This window comes from Carassius gibelio, chromosome B21, assembly GCF_023724105.1.
Source record: "Carassius gibelio isolate Cgi1373 ecotype wild population from Czech Republic chromosome B21, carGib1.2-hapl.c, whole genome shotgun sequence".
NCBI classification, from domain to species: Eukaryota; Metazoa; Chordata; class Actinopteri; order Cypriniformes; family Cyprinidae; genus Carassius; species Carassius gibelio.
Genome location: NC_068416.1, coordinates 5,968,281 through 5,986,819, shown reverse-complemented (window position 1 = coordinate 5,986,819; position 18,539 = coordinate 5,968,281). Strand labels below are relative to the sequence as shown.

At 35.7% G+C, this 18,539-nt stretch overlaps 3 protein-coding genes across 7 annotated transcripts in view; 2 read left to right on the top strand and 1 right to left on the bottom strand.

Annotated features, from left to right (window-relative positions):
• The first annotated feature begins 688 nt into the window (after positions 1–688).
• Positions 689–3,139, top strand: ube2b (ubiquitin-conjugating enzyme E2B (RAD6 homolog)). Of its 2 annotated transcripts, none has more exons than XM_052588800.1 (6): positions 689–851; positions 1,605–1,685; positions 1,768–1,793; positions 2,169–2,258; positions 2,334–2,422; positions 2,566–3,139. In XM_052588800.1, the coding sequence occupies exons 1-6, from the start codon at positions 808–810 to the stop codon at positions 2,692–2,694; spliced, it is 459 nt and encodes a 152-aa protein (XP_052444760.1). In that variant the 5' UTR covers positions 689–807; the 3' UTR covers positions 2,695–3,139. The 2 variants fall into 2 exon arrangements, with proteins under 2 accessions (XP_052444760.1, XP_052444761.1); XM_052588801.1 differs by having other exon boundaries at positions 2,334–2,433.
• On the bottom strand, positions 3,131–5,217 carry cdkn2aipnl (CDKN2A interacting protein N-terminal like). Its single transcript, XM_052588802.1, has 3 exons — positions 4,965–5,217; positions 4,303–4,414; positions 3,131–3,319 (listed from the first exon to the last, which is right to left on the bottom strand). The coding sequence occupies exons 1-3, from the start codon at positions 5,174–5,176 to the stop codon at positions 3,314–3,316; spliced, it is 330 nt and encodes a 109-aa protein (XP_052444762.1). The 5' UTR covers positions 5,177–5,217; the 3' UTR covers positions 3,131–3,313.
• Positions 5,218–7,335: 2,118 nt separating this feature from the next.
• Positions 7,336–18,539, top strand: part of LOC127986513 (protein Jade-1-like) — a 30,696-nt gene continuing 19,492 nt past the window's right edge. The window contains exons 1-7 of one of the 4 annotated variants that reach the window (XM_052588790.1): positions 7,336–7,677; positions 10,073–10,136; positions 10,785–10,870; positions 11,893–12,050; positions 13,608–13,780; positions 14,881–15,092; positions 15,302–15,469. In XM_052588790.1, the coding sequence (XP_052444750.1) occupies positions 10,073–10,136; positions 10,785–10,870; positions 11,893–12,050; positions 13,608–13,780; positions 14,881–15,092; positions 15,302–15,469 (861 nt within the window). In that variant the 5' untranslated portion in view covers positions 7,336–7,677. Of the gene's footprint in view, positions 8,127–10,072; positions 10,137–10,784; positions 10,871–11,892; positions 12,051–13,607; positions 13,781–14,880; positions 15,093–15,301; positions 15,470–18,539 lie in introns of all 4 variants that reach the window. The other 3 variants (XM_052588788.1, XM_052588789.1, XM_052588787.1) reach the window with 3 other exon arrangements.

The window sequence follows — 18,539 nt, the reverse complement described above, 5'->3', positions numbered from 1 at the left end:
GGCCTTCTAGTTAAATCTTTCTTTAACAAAACTGTACCTAAACATACGTTTTAAAAGGATGAATAAACTATATATATATATATATATATATATATATATATATATATATATATATATATATATTAAATATAATTTTAGGAAACATTAATAAGAAGAGGAATGCAATTACCTCACCAAAAATTATATTAAACATCCTTATATTATTGTTTCGAAAATCTGTGGAGTTGCTTATTACTAGTTTAACAAAAAAGAAGTGGAGTGAGAAGTGAGTCCTCTACCAAAACACATGATAAAAAAAACCTTTTCTTTATCAAAATTAAAAACTTGCATCTGCGGTTGTTTATTTATTTATTTATTATTAATCCCACGACAGAGAAGAACACTATGATCATTTTCCATAGCGAAACGGACAAAAACAACAAACCAAAACAAAAATAGCCTGCAATAATGCCAGAGAATAACAAAAAAATATGTATAAAAAATCTTAACAGAAATAAAAAATATGAAATCATTTTGAAAGAGAGAAAACATTTGGTTTGGAGTCTGACCATTTAATTTAAATTAATGAATATGAAACATTCCCGTGTGTATTAATAATTGTACAAGATATGTATTTATCGTTTATCAATACCATAATCATTACAGTTAAACTCAGCTATAAAGAGTTTCTTCATAATTAAATGAAATGTTCATTATCAGAGTGTGTTTGTAAACAAACAGAGGAATAGTTCGCTCCGCGGCTGTGGCCAGGTCAAGACATTATCTTCATCTTCTGCTCGGTTTAAGAGAGCAAGCCTCTGTTAAAGCATGTCTACTCCTGCGAGACGGCGGCTCATGAGAGACTTTAAGAGGTTTGTGTCTTCAGACGAGAATTTTGTGTCGAACTGAGGCTGTGTTTATACTCCGGACTGAGTTAGCCGTTAGCAGCGTTAGCCGCTAGGCCTGCGCTAGCACGAGCTAAACGAGAGTTCAGTCGCGATGTTTTTGTTTTCTTGTTTCTTTTTACCATAGTACTTTTTGTCAGGGTTCACAGCATTTGTGGGCATCATAGACACTTCATTGGGCAACACCTTTGTGTAGATCTGAAGATACAGCCCTTGCTAATAGCATCACACACGTAAACAAATACTAAACACTAGAACTAGAGTGTATTATAATACTGTTTATATATAGTTTTAACAACACATAGTTAATGATTGCTACAGCATACTGTACTATCAACTTTAGTGAACTTTAATAAATACTGTAGTGTATTGTAGTATAATGTATCCTATGGTTGGGTAAAGCACTTTGTTTATATTACTATAGTTATGTTACAACAGCAAGTAGGATTAGCACAACTAATTAATTCTAGTTCTTTACTATAGCATGGTTTGGAAACACAAGTATTTTTTTCTTGTAGGAAACTGTATTGTAACTCTCTATTTTTATGTCACACTTTACATTAAGTGTCTTTAACTAGAATACATATAAACTAATAATTCGATGCAGTGCACATACATGTTTACATTGATTGAAAACGCAGATCCTGTTGTAAACAAAAGTGAAACATCACTTATATATACACACATGTTCACTAATAGCTAGTTTCTCTTGGTTTGCAGACTTCAGGAAGATCCTCCGACTGGTGTGAGCGGTGCTCCTTCAGAAAACAACATCATGCTGTGGAACGCCGTGATCTTTGGGTATGTTTGGAGCATCGCTGTGCATGAAGAGATGTGTATCTGTTGCACACGTTTATGATTGTGTTCCTGTGTTTCCTTGCAGGCCTGTAGGAACTCCTTTTGAAGATGGTGAGACAGTCCTGGACTCCTACAAACAAACACTCGTTAATAACCATGAAATTGGCGTTAGTTATTGAATCATGAGCAGCTTTGAAGACCTGATGTATTTGTGGCATCATTTTTATGGCTGCAACTAACAGTTGTGTTCTAAATCTAAATATTGAGAAAATAATCTTTAAAGTTGTTTAGCAATGCATATTACTAATCAAAAATTATATTTTTATAATTTTAAGGAATACAATGTATTTTTGGCCACTGCTACAAATATACCCCATAATGCTTCTGTGCTCCAAGGGACACAAATGTACATTATTTTTTTTACTGACCGTGCCACAAAGAGGCATGTTGATGTTATTCGTATTCATCCTAAATCTCTCTCCGCAGGAACATTTAAGCTGGTTATTGAATTTTCAGAAGAATATCCCAACAAGCCTCCAACGGTTCGCTTCATCTCCAAAATGTTTCACCCAAATGGTGAGCTGCAGTCTGGAGTAACGCCGGCCGATCAGCGTCTGCGCTGTTTCTGATGAATCATGTTGTGTTTGTCAGTTTATGCAGATGGCAGCATATGTTTAGACATTCTTCAGAATCGCTGGAGTCCCACGTACGACGTCTCCTCCATTCTGACATCCATCCAGGTGCATGATGGGTTTGTTCTCGTCACACTTCTGTTTATGTATTTTATTACACAATAACAATATTTCAGATTAAAATACACATGTATGCATGTAAATCTGCATTGTTGTTCTTGACACTCATTCAGATCTGTGTCTGTTTCCAGTCTCTGTTAGACGAGCCCAATCCCAACAGCCCAGCCAACAGTCAAGCGGCTCAGCTCTATCAGGAGAACAAACGTGAATATGAGAAGAGAGTCTCAGCCATCGTGGAGCAGAGTTGGCTCGACTCATAACGCAGCTACACATCATTCATAGCATTACTCAGTTCTTCGCAAATGCATTTTACCTTGATTGTGTGTGCTTATTTATTTCTTTTAACTGCATGATAAGTTATTGCTTCCAAAATCTGAATCATACTGTTGACAGATGGATGCAGTTGAATGCAAATTATCAGCAAAAAGTGCAATCCCTAAATAGGCCCATCTCAAAGCTTCAGTAATCCATCAGTAATATATCTGACACGCCTTTAAATGCACCTGAAGATCAACTGGGAATCATTTTTTGTATCAGTGTTTGATGAAGCATCTCGATGCTCGCGAGTTTTGAGAGAAGACGCGGGTAATGCTTGGATCACGGAGTTAAGGGGATGTTTTAGATGGATTCTTGTGAACATTTATACTTATAATATGCTGTATGCAAAGGAAAATAAAACATTTTACAGACTTGGGGTGAAGAGAATGCACTCGTTTTTATTGTAGCTAATTATTAAAACATGCATAATAAAAAGAAAAAGAAAAGTATTTTAAAAATACCAAAAACAGGTTGTCGTATGTACAGCTAGGGATAAAATAGGGATGATGCACAGATCTCAGGCTTCTTCATCAGATGTGATGACGAGGAGTCGTGCAGGCGTCACCTCTGCAAAAAAGACAGAATCGATTATTTGTAATGCATTTAATTATGTTTGGGTCGGTCCTTTACTCTATGCATCCTGTGTGAGGCATGCCTTTCTTTCTAGACATTTGATCATGTTTTCTCCAACTATAAAATCACTGTCACTGATCTTAATTCGCCCTTTCACATGAAATGTTGCATGCATTTAAAAAATGAATGTTTTTTTTTTTGTTTTCCAATACAAACATCTAAACATCCTTCAATGAACATACATTCACTCGAGTCAAGACACGACCTGATCACATGAAGTCTTGTTTTCTGAAAAACTGAAATAAATGAGTTTATGCTCAAAACTAGGGTATGAAATATTATTTTACCTTTGAGTTAAGTTCATTTTTTGGAGCCAAACGGTAGATATATTTGTTCTCGTCTCTTGATCGTTTTCAAAGAAAACAAGACTTTTGCTTCTGTAGTAAAATTAGGGATATTTGCACTGGAAAGCGTCAAAAAGACAGAGGAAGAAACACTTTTTTTTACAGCTTGTATCAGAAGGAAGAGTAAAAGTTGTTTCGATATTCAATGAACTGCTTCAAAAAGGACATTTAGAGATTAGATTAACCCTTAATACTCAACTGGGATATTGTAAGCAAACAAATTTAAAAAAATAACTTTGCATGATGAACAGACAGACATTTATATTTGCAAAATAAAGTGTAAAAGGTTAATATCATCTTTTGATCTTATGTAAAAGTCAGAATTTCAAGAGATCACACACATGTTCAGAACTCCTACTCTCGCAGTTCTGCCTTTTCTCTGTTGCAGTTTGTAAGAAAACGTCTGAATTGGGAGACCATTAACTTGCAACTCTGAATACATTTCAGAAATGTGAGCGGAAAAGTCAGAATGACCTTTTCCATTTTTTTTATCCTGAACGGCCTTCCATAGAGAACAGACACTTCAGCACGTCTTCAGTGAAGGACCGAGTGAATTAAAGCAGGAGCGTGTACCTTCTGTTGCTGCTGTTTGATCAGTTCATCTCTGGTCTTAAAAACAGGAGCGTCCTCCACAACGATGCCCTCTGCCATCTCGTTCACCCTCTCCAGCAGAACTGGATCATACCTACAAACCATGAGCCACAACACAATCCCTGAAACTAGATGAAGCAACAGCGGTTCTCTCTCTTTGTATTGCATTTTACTGTTTGTCGTGCAGCACTTTGATCTCTAGAAATAAAACTAAACTTGAATTTTTATTCAAGCTGTTTGCTGCTTAAAATGGGGGAAAAACATGATAGTAATACAAGTGTTTGAAACTTTAAATTTATAATGCAGTTACTTTTCTTTATGGTTTTGAAATAAATCTCTTATTTTCGAAGATAAATTTTTACAGTTGAACTGTTAAATATTATTATAATTCCAAATAACTGTTTTCTATGTGAATATCTGTTACATTAGAATTTATTTCTGTGATCAAAGCTGTATTTTCAGCATCATTACACCAGTCTTCAGTGTCACGTGATATTCAGAACTCACTGCTGATTTGCTGCTCAACTATTCTACAATTAATAATAATGTTTTGTATTGTTCTCAGAATAATAAATGTTTTTTTTTATTTTTACTATTTCATATTTTCTAATAGTTCGTGATGATGTAAGTGCTTTTATTCTGACCTGCAGCCCAGGAACACGTGGTTCGCCCACACCATCGACAGCGCGAGCAGCTGATCCAGGTGAGGGTCCTCAAAATCGTTGATGTTTCGGAATAAAAACTCCCTCCTGGACTTCCAGTGTTTTTCGCTCTCGGAAAAGCTGCGAAACGTGTCGACTAAATCCGAAAGGTGCCTGTTCTGACCGATGAAATCCTCCACGTCCGTACTCGCCATGTCTCGGGCCGGGGCGACGATGACGTCACTCTCCGAATCAGGAGGTTGTGCTCGTCTTAAAGGGACAGTAGACCAAAAAAAATACAACGCTGTCATCGTTTACAAACTGATTACATTTTATCTGAATTCTTTGTAACTGGATTATGTTACATTTAAAATGCTTGTAATCCAACTACAGTTACTTTTTATCGATAAGCACATGATTACATTTTATTCACACAACAGCCGTCAATTCTATGCAGGTCTTGCCAATTTATTTATTTTTATTTTTTTGTCTACCGATCCTCTTTAACCTTTATTTACTGTTAGTATCCCTTGAGATTTTAGGCAGGCCTTATATTTTCAAGGTTAGCCAGGCCTTAGCACCTTCAAGGTTCTCTGTCATTGGTTAATGGTCACGTGACATCTTTTTAGCGATCGTTTTATTTTGATAGTTGGTATTTTAAAGGATTTATGTAATGTAATGTTTAACTAGCAATTAATATATTTTCTTTCTCTTTGTATTTTTATATCAGTAGGCCTATGGTACAAAAATTAAATCGGTGTCACCAGAACATGTTTTTTTTTTTTTTTGAAACATGCCTTTTCAAACAACACTGTGCATCTATCCCTCACACAATATTTTTTTTTCATGTGCACAAAAACAAAAATTTACAAAAAATGTTTCCCCTTACCTCTTAAAATCTCTTTTCCACATGCTTCATGATGTAATTGTTTAATATAAAAATATGTATTCTTGTGTTTGCATTTTTCTTCATGTGCATGCCACATAATTATAAACATTTGTGTGATAGTTCTACCGTTCTTTGCCCCTTTTTCACAATAAAACAGATTGCTATGGCAAAATAATGGCATGTTTTATGACTCTGGGGGGAAATCTGACGAGTCGTGTGCTTGGTCAGACGAACGCTATAATTTGAAACACAAATGTGCTTCAGCTGCAAGATTGTGGTCCTCAAGAGAAAGATTATTTACAACATCCATAATAGTCTAATATGAGTCATACCGTTATAATCGAGGAAGCGGTTCTGTCTGCTACATCACTCAAACACTTCAAAGCATCAAGAGGCAGAGATGTAAACCAATGACTCAGGTTTATTTCTAACCATCAGTATTAATATGACAATATATTGTCCTTATTGTTTAAAGGGATGCAGGGTTGAAAGGAACGAGTGTTGACACCTTGCTTATCATTATAATAATCTTATGTCAATAGAAATGGCAATATTAATAATGCAACTGAGCAGAAAATCTGTATATTAGAATGATTTCTGAAGATCATGTGACACTGAAGACTGGAGGAATGATGCTGAAAATACAGCGGAGCATCACAGAAATAAATTATATATTTTTTTCCTATATATTCACAGGTTGTAGCAGTAAACCTCTTTCTATATATTCACACACATTGTAAAAATATACATCACAATGCTGTTTTTTTTTCAGTGTGTGAGCAGAAAAAACGTATAATATTTTTTTTTATTATTAATAGAAATAAAAATAATAATAAAATAAATACAAATTAAAAAGTTTTCTGTTTAATCCAATTTCATTTTTGTTTTTCCTAAGCAACAAATAAATGTATTACCCCCTGATTTATATTTACAACAAAAATCTATTTATGAAATTTGAAAAAAATATATATGATTACTTTCCCCCCAAATACTAACTTGTTCTTATTTTCCATTTGTTTTTTAAATGTCACACTATCCCAACTAGGTTTTGCTTATTTGTCAGTAAGATTTTTTTTTTACTTATATAAAACCCAATAAAATGTAATATGCTTACTTATTCTTTTATATATTGTAATATGTACGGGTCAGAGTAAGCAGTGTTACACTGAATGACAATTTAGAATTATTTTTCAATCAAAAATATATATCTTATTATCCAAAAATGTATTTGAAACTTCACAACACTTGCATTTAATGTGCTTTCTATGGATAAAAAAATCACTTTTGTAAATGTATTTTATGCGGACACCTTAATGTCTATTACCCCCCCCCCCCCCACATAGTAATATATTTCAATGTAAAATATTACTTATATTTTTTCAATCAAATGCCACTTGAGTATGTTGTGTGTGCATGTTTTGGGGCCAGCACTCATTCCTCCTCTTCAGCTGAGGCACAGTTATTGTTTTGTCTGAATCACACGTGACTTCGTATAATGTTCCCTCGTGAGAACTCTGCACGTGTTCGTGTTGTAAACATTAGGTGCTACAAAGTTGCTCGGTTGAGCGAGAAAAAAAAAAGGTGCAGCTGAAGCTGTCATGAACAGCGTTTCCTCTTCGTGTTCGTCCGTGGCTCCCCCCTCGGATTATTTCTGCGAACCGCCCCGTTCACTCATTTGAGGAGAGAAGAAGACTTTCTTCCTAATGCTCGCTTCTTGATGGACGTTTTTAAACTTGACAGGTAACGCGCCGCGTGTTTCTCCGCCGTCCGTGACGCTTCCGAGGAATAACGGAGTTTTCTTCAATCGCTGCTAACGGAAATTTTTTGGTACGTCATTAATATGGCGCCAAAAGAGTTATAAGTGTGAGCTTGTTATGTTGCTTTCGCTCTAGAGACGCCTCTCCTCAGCCGCTCGTGTTTACGCAGGAATATGGAACGCCAAAGCGGACAGAAACGAAATTTAAACGCGCGTCGCAATTCGTAAACGCTTTCGCGATGGATTGTCACGTTATTGCGCTTCACTTTGCAGGATTCTGAGGAAACGCTGAAAAAAATAAAAATAAATTTGGGGATGACGAATAAATAAGTGTGTAGTGTTGAACAGCGATTTCGCGAAGTCGTCGTCGGATGGGCGCTGCTGTGGATTCAATCCGCCGACAGTAACTTTTATTTCTGTCTGTCTGTGGAGGGGAAATTCGTCTACATGTGCCTGGCCTCAGATGATCCCCTGATTTCGGTGCATCGAGGACATCCCTCTTGTGCAAACTGCAAAAAAGGTAAAGCGGAAAAAACCGCGTGCCATCTTCTCAGAATGTGTTTTTGGTAATCCTATCAAGTTCGTCTGAATTCTGGCAAGTTCTACAGAGGCTGATGCGATTGCAGACCTGTCTGTTTTTTAACTCTTCTGTGTAACTGTAACGTTAGTTCTTTGGTGGGAGCTTTTACTCTGCGACTGGTAAAGTTGTTTTGAAAGTGCAGTGCGCTGAGCCTGAACCCGGATCGTTTGTTTAAACTCAAATCAGTGGTTTGTTTTAGTGACATGCTAAGTTCTGAGCACTGAATGCTGGCCTAGCATGCTTCAGATTCACAAACACCCTGCAGGTCATCTGCCACGCCCCCTACAGTCTGCTGCTGCTCACGGCACACTGGGGCGTGACGTCACGCGGAGGAGGCGTGGCTGCGCTCGAGGGACGGGAAAGCATGTTTCTTTACGTCGATGTAACTGTTACTAATCTAGTTTACCATTGAACGGGATGTGTGCATGTGCTTTGGTGTCATGCAGTGCTCTCAAGTGCTGTATGTAGATCAAACATAGCACTCCCACATGAATACATACCATAGTGTTTTTGAACCATACTATATTAAATTGTTTGAATTAATTATTTATATTAGTAAGATAAAAACTATAGTAATATAAACAAATTACTTTACCCAATACTGTACTAAGTTTTCTAGAACAATGGGGTATATTATACTATACATACATAAAATACAGGGCAGTTTGGCTAAGTCCATTGTAAAATGCATGTTTTATATCTGAATTTGAAGCAAATACAGTATAATTGTATTATATTGAATCCCAGTGGAGCAGTGTGTTTGTCATCTGGCGTGTGATTGGTGGAGGAGGAGGTGAGGCGGTCACATGGTCACAGTGTGTGTTTCTGGTGTGAAGGGGTTATTCATGAATGAAGCTGTTCCCATCACCCATAACACAGTGAGTAGAGCCGAGGTGTAGTGCTGCAGCTTCAGTGTTTGTGAGGGATGCATGCGCTCCTGATGTTCACTGTCAGTGTTTATCTGACAGACCTGGACGACGTTTATATGATTTATAAACCAGAATCAGAAACACTGAATATGTTCATTTACTGTGCCTCTTCATTTGACAAAATGCTTTATGCTAAATGTCTTTAAATTAGGATTTTTTTTTGCACAACTACTGTCCATACCCCAAAATAGCAAAGTAGTAAAAACTAGATTTGATTCGTTTTTGATTCGCTTTGGATAAAAGCGTCTGCTAAATGACTAAATGTAATCATTAAAAAAAAAAGTAATGGATCTGTGAAATAGATTTAGATTTTAAGGGCCCGAGAAATACGTTGTTGTTGTTTTTTGTCCCCATTAATTTCTTTTTAGATTCTATTATATTGGTTTAATTAAATTACATTAATCAAAAGGCATGTTGGATTAATAAAATTCATAAAACTCTAACAGCTTATTAACATTTTAACAACATTATGACCATATTAATACGCCCCCCAGAAATTCTGCTGTCCGTTTTATGTTCATTTTTTTTTTTTGTTATAATTGAATAAAATCTTATCATCAAAACACTGTAGTAGTTAAATAAATGCATAAAACGTATTAAACAGATTTCGTTTTTTTTATGTAATTAAATTCAAATTTAACAATAAATTTATCTTGTAGCAAAAAGTGCTGCACAACAGAGGTTTACTGCAAAAATTGAAACAAACTAAATATTGTGATTATATTTTAATAATTACTAATTTTAAGAAGCACATACTGTATATATGGTATATACATAAACTGAATATATATATATGAACACATTTTTAGCATTAAACACTTTTAATGTGATGCGACAAAAATATGCAATGGAGGTTTTTGTAAATTCATTAATTTCTACCTTCACACTGAGCTTTCAAGCAGGCTTTTCTGCCATCTTTTCAGTTCTGATAGTTGTTCATCCCTTCTTTGTTGACAGATGGAGAGTGAGATGAAGAGGAGGAAATACTCCACCAGCAGCAACGACTCGGACACCACCGACAGTGAGTGATCAACAAACACTGCATGACCTCTTTACAGATCAAGATCAAATATAGCAAAGTAGTAAACAGTGAGAATTTGCTGTTTGCGCTCAAAAAACAAAAAAACTCTTTTTCAGAGACCCCATTTGAGAAAAACAATTTAGTGCAGATGTTAGATGAAATGAGATCTCTATAACAGACTACTTACTGTACATAAAACGACATAAATATCAGCTGTTGCTACGTATCTGACAATATGACTTAACTGCAGTAAACACATGGAACAGGTGGACAGTGCTAAAACAAGACATGTCGTAGATCGTGTGCAACAGGTTTATCAACAAAGTTTTCATCATTTACAGGCCTTAGAGAGTAAAAGTGGCTAATGCAATAATTAATCAACAGCTGCTTACAATTATGTGCTAGATGACACGTATTACACGAGAATGAAATCTTTCAAAATACATTTTATTGACCTGAATTAAGAAAAAAAAAATCTTTAAAAAAAAAAAAAAAAACTTTCAGATGTTTATCTAGGAATATCTTAAGTGTATTCATATTAAAATTGTGCTCTTGTCATTTGCTTCATTTTCAAACTCATTAAAAATTGATCGAGGTTTGGAAGAAAGAGGACGAGTAAATTCTCATTTGGTGTTCGCTCTCGTGCAGGTCATGTGACCACCTTGTCACGGTCCTCAAAGAACACAGGGACCAGCAGCACATGGATCCGCCACGAGCAGAAGAGACCGTCTGAGGTGAGAGATACGGCTTCATCAGTAAACATCAGATTCTCTCATTCATGTCAGCATTTTTTTAAGAAATAAAAAACTATGTATTAATGAACTGGGAGGATGGTAGGGGTGTGCGATATTTAGGAAAACATAATGAAATCTCAATATATGTTTATTTTGTGAAGCAAGTGACTTTCTTTATGAATGGATCATTGAATCACTGACTCAAATGATTCATTCAAAAACAAATGAATTCAGGAATGTAACACTGTAGTGAAACTTTCTGATCCGGCTTTGGAACTATTTTCACCTGGCGAAACCATAAAAACACACTATTGTGTCTAAAATGTAACTCGCTCGACATCGACTCGATGTTTGTTGTATGAAATCAATAAAATATTTGTGATTGCGTTCACATGCTGATATTCGGGAAAACAGCACTCTAGCTTGTGTGCCATTTCTCTATCTTGCTATATTATATCATAAATATAAAAAACAAAACCCATGCAGAGCTATTACTTAACTTGAAATACAGGATTCAGATGCATGCATTCTACTAGGCTTCATCACACAGTCAATGATTTAACGTCGTGCTTTTGTTTGTTTTTGCATGAAATCATGCATACTTGATAATGTATCATTAAAAATTACGATTAAAATAGTAATCTGATTACGTTACACTGTAATGCATTACCCACAATACTGCAGATGTCTAGATATTACATACGTGTCTGATTTAAAACCACATTCACACACCACTGGATGAATTCACGTAACACCCTACGTTTTGTTTTCTTGGCAAGCCACCCACTCAAGAAATGTTAACGTTTTACAATAAAATTTTTAAAAGCAGTTGTTTGTATCTTAATATTTCATATTGCATGTTCATACATATTTGAAGGTTTAGTTTTTGTGCTTTCTGGCACAAAGATTGCTTTCTAAAACATGACAAAATATTGAATTCTTGCCTCGGCGCCAGTGTAAATGTCACTAGAGCGAGAAGGGATTGATTCTTGTTGAATGTTTCCAATGTTCTGTTCTTTCAGGTGTTTCGGACCGATTTTATTACAGCCATGAAGTTGCCTGATTCAGCACAACTGAGCCCAGAGGAGTTTTACGTCCTCTCCGACCCCTGGAGGCAGGAATGGGAGAAGGGTGTTCAGGTGCCAGCTAATGTGGAAGCCATCCCTGAGCCTGTAGTCAGGTGAGAGTCACTCAGTGAATTACAGGCATGGTCTAGACTGAGGATTGATCCAAAAAATCATTTTTTTAGATGTCAGAATTAATTTGCATACAGTGTTGCACCATATTATGTGTCCATGCATCACAGAAGCAGTCTGAAGTCTCTGGGGTATATTTGTAGCAATAGACAAAAATACATTGTATGGGTCAAAATAATAGATATTTCTTTTTCTGCCAAAAATCATTAAGATATTAAGTAGAGATCATGTTCCGTGAAGATGTTTGTAAATATCCTACAGTATATATATCAAAACGTAATTTTTGATTAGTGATATGCATTGCTAAGAACTTCATTTGAACAACTTTAAAGATGATTTTCTCAATATTTAGATTTTTTCGCTCGCTCAGATTCCAGATTTTCAAATAGTTGTATCTCAGACAAATATTGTCCTCCTCACAAACCACACATCAATGGAGAGCCAGTTTATTCAGCATTCGGGTGCATCTAAATTTAATAAAAAATTGACCGATATGACTTGTTTTGGGGACCAGGGTCACAAATGTCTCTGTGAAGTGCACAGCTCTTGCTTATACAAGAATAGACGCTCAAGAAAATAAATGATGTGCCATGAAATTTTGTAGATACAGATTTATTAATTAATGTAATACATATTTTCAAATGGATTATGAAAACTTAAATACCAGGAGCTCTAAAAGGTTTTAGCATTTTTACAGCTCTTTTGCTTTAGCCCATCAGTAAATGTTAAATCTGCAAATAAAATGTGAAGGTTCCCACTGCATCTGTATCAAGAAAACAAACAACCATATAATAAAACCAGTCGCAGCTGTTTGTTTTCAAGCTTTCAATGTACATCCATTATAAAACAAACTTGATTGTCATTTATTTAGTTCTAACAGGTAACAGATTCTCAATACCATTTCATTTTCCAAAGTAATACCTGCTTTAATGATTTAAGTATACATTTTTGATATAGGAACTGATTGTATTTGTTCATTTTTAATAATTAGTGAACTACTCACATGTGGCTTGGCTTTAGCATTAGCTGCGTGTCAGAAAGTGAGGTTGTGTATTGAATATGCACTGAATTCCATACCAAATAAATGAATTCCGAATTATTGATGAAAGTATTGCAGTGCATCATTTATATCAGTATTCAGTCTCTGGTGATCCAATCATAAATGGACAGCACTAAACGCAGGTATCAACACAGTCTGAAATGCCCTTCGAAACCACAGTGGGCAACGTTGCATTTGTGCTTTAATATCGGTTTCAATATCGGTTTCAATATTTTAATATCGGTTTCACTATAACAAGAGTTTCATCTTCAACTGGTTACATGAATTGAGGAAAGAACCGTCTGATCCGAGAACATGACTGATTTGAGCATGCATTGACCAATCATAATTACATAGTTACAATGATTTCCTCTGGCTATCAACGTTATGCGACAAATCCTGTCCATAGAGCTTTACTTGAATCTGAAACATTCCTTTGAATACTTGATGCATGAAGAATTAGTTTTGTGCTCATTCAAGTGTGCTTTTTTTTTTTCCCCAGGATGCTTCCGGAGGTCAATCGAATCCCATTCTTTTCACCGATCCAAGCCAGGGGTCAGTCAGAGTTTGGCTTCGGAGAGTCACATGGTCTCACGGAGTCGTTGAGTTGTTACAATCTTGATGATCTGGATGTGACCTGGCTTGAACTGGTTAATGCTGAATTTAGACAACTAGGTAAGACCTGACCCATGTTTCTTTGATTTAAGTTTATAGCAAACAGGCCAAAAATAGAGTTGAAGTTGTAATTTTTTGTTGTTGTTGAGCTATTTGTGTTATTTTGTATCATTGAGATACCATTTATAGTTTTTTATTAATATTTAAAATTAGTTTTTATGTTTGTATTTTATTTTTTTAGTTAAATCTTTTTTTCTTCCTTTTTTGTTTACCATTTTTAATTTTCTGTAGTCTGTCTTAATGGTTAAATTTAATTGTATTAATCAAAAGCATGCCTAATAATTTAAATCATTAAACTTAAACAAGTTAACAGTAATTTATCAATAGTTGACCAAAAATCTATTTTTTTTTTTGTAGCCCAATTAAATACTTTTTTCTTCTCAAATTCAGTTATTTAGCAAAATTCTGTGTTTTCCATATTATTATTATTATTTTTATTTTTATTTTTATTTTTTTTTGGAAATCAAATGATGGCATAAAAAATTGAACACTTAAATTAAACAAAATGTTAAATTAAACATACCCCTTTTTTGGCAAATAAAGTGCTTTACTTCAAAAAAATTTAAAACTTAAGAAGATTTGTGTGATTTATTTCTTTAAAACAGCAGTTTTAATAATAACTTCATTAGTAGGAGCAAGATATCCATTCTACTGTACAGTATTAATATATTTCTGTCACAATTTCTTCAAGTTAAACCAAACTCTTATTTTGATGAGTTGGCGTGAAGAGTTTTGTATATGTGTATGTGATTTGACGGTAGTTTTTCTCAAAAGGGTCATAAAGTGACTCTCAGAGCAAGTAGATATTGTTCATATATTTATCTACTTATTTTTTGAGACGGCAGATGCTGAAAACAACACGAGCATCACGCTCATTTCAGTATATGTAGTGAATAAAACCATTCATTCACACTGAGACACTAGTCACTAGTCTATATCGCCATCTGATTTAAGTGTATTGACCATTAAATGCTTTTCTGCATTATACAGTAAATGTCATTTTTATGACTGAATTTCGTGGTTTCATCGCAGAAATCATAGGACCCTACTGTAGTATCAGAAACCCACAAATACAACACTGTTTCCTTTGTGTGTCTCAGCACTTCCAGAGCTGGACGAGCTGACCATGGAGCAGGTCGTGGTGGAGCTGGAGAACCGGTGTCAGCAGAACATGAAGCAGGCCATCGAGACCGAGGAGGGTCTGGGCATCGAATACGATGAGGATGTGGTTTGTGACGTGTGCCGCTCACCTGACGGCGAGGACGGCAATGAGATGGTCTTCTGCGACAAATGCAACGTTTGTGTGCATCAGGTATATAATCCTTAATCCTTAAGAGATGAAATAGACGCTGAAGCAGTGGCTGAGATCAGTCATTTGTTCACAGTGAATGATTTCCTGGACCGTGAATTGCTCGTAGGTCCAGAGACAGCAGAAACTGATCCTTCTGATTATGTAACAGTTGTGATTTGTGGAGATTGTTGGTTGTGTTGACAGAAAGCATGTGTTTGTTCATCCTGCAGGCGTGTTACGGGATCTTGAAGGTGCCGCAGGGTAACTGGTTGTGCCGAACCTGTGCCCTCGGAGTGCAACCCAAATGTCTGCTCTGTCCCAGGAGAGGAGGAGCTCTGAAACCCACACGCAGTGGAACCAAGTGGGTCCACGTCAGCTGTGCCTTATGGATCCCTGAGGTATTGGAAAGAGTCAGTCTGGGAACGGCAGATATAAGTGTTCAGTTTTAGGACTGCACCTAAATATCAGCTTTCTGAAAAGCGTTTCTGAAAAGCTTTTTTGGCTCACACTTAAAATTATTATTATCATTTTTTTTTTTTTTTTACATGAGATGGCAGCGTGCACATTAAATTAATCAGTTGTAATCATATGTAAATGCTGGCTGTTAATAGCTTGCATTTGAGTTGCATCCACCTGCTCTAATGTGGGATGAGATGCACATTTAAAAGGACTGCATGCATGTTTGTGCTGTAGACTGTTGACAGCGTGATAACAAGCTCTTTTGCGTTTGCTTTCCCTATTATTTTTCCTTAAACTTTTGTAATTACACTACCAGTCATGCAGTTTTGAACAGTAAGATTTTTAATGTTTTCGAAAGACGTCTCTTCTGCTCACCAAGCCTGCATTTATTTGATCCAAAGTACAGTAAAAACGCTAACATTTAAAAAAAAAAAAATTATTTGTTAAAATAACCGTTCTCTATTTGAATGCATTTTAAAATGTAATTTATTCTTGCAATTTCAAAGCTGGATTTTTTGCATCATTACTCCAGTCACATAATCCTTCAGAAATCATTCTAATATTCTGATTTGCTGCTCAAAAACATTTATTATTATTATTATTATTATTATGTTGAAAACCGCAGAGTAGAATTTTCTTCAGGTTTCTTCGATGAATAGAAAGTTCATTAGAAAAGCATTTGAAATGTAAATCTTTTGTTACATTATGCATGTCTTTATGATCACTTTTGATCAGTTTAAAGCATCCTTGCTAAACAAAAGTATTAATTTATTTACTTTCTCTCCCAAAAAAAGAAAAACATTATACTGACTCCAAGCTTTTGAATTGTATAATGTGTTATGTAACAAAAGTTTTTTTTTGTCACCTCCGATTTTTTTTTCCTCAAATTTATTGCCCGTCGTCAATTAATCCTTACTTAAAGTAGCATTTATAAGCATATCACTGCTGTTCCATAAGCGCCATCTGCTGGCAGAGAGTGAATCTGCATCTCATTCAGTCTGTCTGCTGTTTCATTCAAATGTTTCATGTAGTATAGTTTCACAAATCTAAAGTCAGACTCTTCTGTTCTGTGTGTCCGGCTGAGTCATGTAATTTCAGCTCAGCTTAGAATGCTTTAATGATGCAAGATTAATCTAAACGCAGCCCGCTGTGAACACCTTTCCCAGCCCTTGTGTATAGTGGCTTTGATTCCAGTCTCTTATTATGAATCACTGAATTATAAATTATAAGGAAAAACAGAAAGTTCTGCAGTAACACAATTTTTTGCTGTGTGTATGGATGTGTGTGTGTATGTGTATATATATATATATATATCTCTCTATCCCAAATTCATTCAATAACTTAAGATGAATACAAAGAAAGGATTTTTAGAGATCTTGGCCAACTGAAAAGTATGAAAATGAAAAGTATGAGCATGTAAAGCACTCAATACTTAGTTGAGGCTCCTTTTGCCTGAATTACTTTAAGCTTGAAGTCTTTAAACCAGGTACTGGAAGCTTTGGCACTGTGTGCACCCCACACCATCACTGACTGTGGAAACTTTACACTGGACCTCAAGCAACGTGGATTGACACAAGGAATGTGAAGCTGAAACCCATGTCTTGCAGACGTCTGTGTGTAGTGATTCTTGAAGCACTGACTCCAGCTGCAGTCCACTCTTTGTGAACCTCCCCCACATTTTTGAATGGTTTTGTTTCACAATCCTCTCCAGGGTGCAGTTATCCCTATTGCTACCACAACTTTTCCTTCCCTTCCTCTCTCTATTAATGTGCTTGGACAGAGCTCTGTAAACAGCCAGCCTCTTTTGCAATGACCTTTTGTGTCTTGCCCTCCTTGTGCAAGGTGTAAATGGTTGTCTTTTGGACAACTGTCAGGTCAGCAGTCTTCCCCAAGATCGTGTATCCTACAGAACTAGACTGAGAGACCATTTAAAGGCTTTCAGGTGTTTTGAGTTAATTAGCTGATTAAAATGTGGCTCCAGGTGTCTTCAATATTGAACCTTTTCACAATATTATAATTTTCTGAGATACTGAATTTTTGATTTTCCTTAGTTGTCAGTTATAATCATCAAAATTAGATAAAAGAAATAAACATTTGAAATATATCAGTCTGTGTGTAATGAATGAATATAATATACAAGTTTCACTTTTTTAATGGAATTAGTGAAATCAACCAACTTTTTGATGATATTCTAATTATATGACCTGTGTGTGTGTGTGTGTGTGTGTGTGTGTATATGTATACACACACACACACACACAAAATGAAGTTCATTGGTTATTATTTCCAATATTGATTATTGATTATTTGTTCGGACATAGTTGAATTGAAATTCATTTTGATTGATAGAAGATGCAGTAAAAGCATGTAGGAAATCATGCCCTAAATGCTACAGAACTCATTCACACTTATTCATCTGCAAGGCGCTTTGCCTTTGACATGAAACTTGTAATTAGCATGCAATAATGGACTAATTCTTATTGAAATATTTCCTCCGTTCTCTTTATTTCTCGGCGGATGATTGAACGGAAAGCTTTTCAGATGGAAATTTGAACTTGTTCAATCAGGTGGAGGGCAAGATGGTTTTGTAAAGGAGCGTTCGATTTTCACGTGCAGGATATTTCAGTCAATGGAGGACAAAAGCAGAATTGACAGGAAGAAGGGGATTCGAAGAGGGAATTAAAAAAATCCTGGTCAAAATGATTATTCCATTAACGTTTAGAAAAGCTAAAGAGTGAGGCAGCGACAATGACAGAATGACAGTGATGTAGAGAGCCACAAAAGCAAGTGAAAAGACTCACAGAAATCATGTAAAGGGCTGATGAATAAACTGAAGCTAGCACATTTCATCTTTTAACACTTTTGGGAGAATCAGGAGAAATATTGTACAGTAACTCCTTGACAGGCTTCGTGAGACTCGCCTGTTTTTAGAGAATTGAATTTGAAGTGAAGTGAAGTGACATTCAGCCAAGTATGGTGACCCATACTCAGAATTTGTGCTCTGCATTA

What these genes read in the sequence shown, in the direction of transcription:
- ube2b (XM_052588800.1), top strand. Translation starts at nt 808, where the DNA reads ATGTCTACTCCTGCGAGACGGCGGCTCATGAGAGACTTTAAGAG. An exon ending in AGGAACTCCTTTTGAAGATG is followed by an intron (nt 1,794 to 2,168) that starts GTGAGACAGTCC and finishes CTCTCTCCGCAG; the next exon opens with GAACATTTAAGCTGGTTATT. An exon ending in CCATTCTGACATCCATCCAG is followed by an intron (nt 2,423 to 2,565) that starts GTGCATGATGGG and finishes GTCTGTTTCCAG; the next exon opens with TCTCTGTTAGACGAGCCCAA.
- cdkn2aipnl (XM_052588802.1), bottom strand. Translation starts at nt 5,176, where the DNA reads ATGGCGAGTACGGACGTGGAGGATTTCATCGGTCAGAACAGGCACCTT. An exon ending in CACGTGTTCCTGGGCTGCAG is followed by an intron (nt 4,415 to 4,964) that starts GTCAGAATAAAA and finishes CATGGTTTGTAG; the next exon opens with GTATGATCCAGTTCTGCTGG.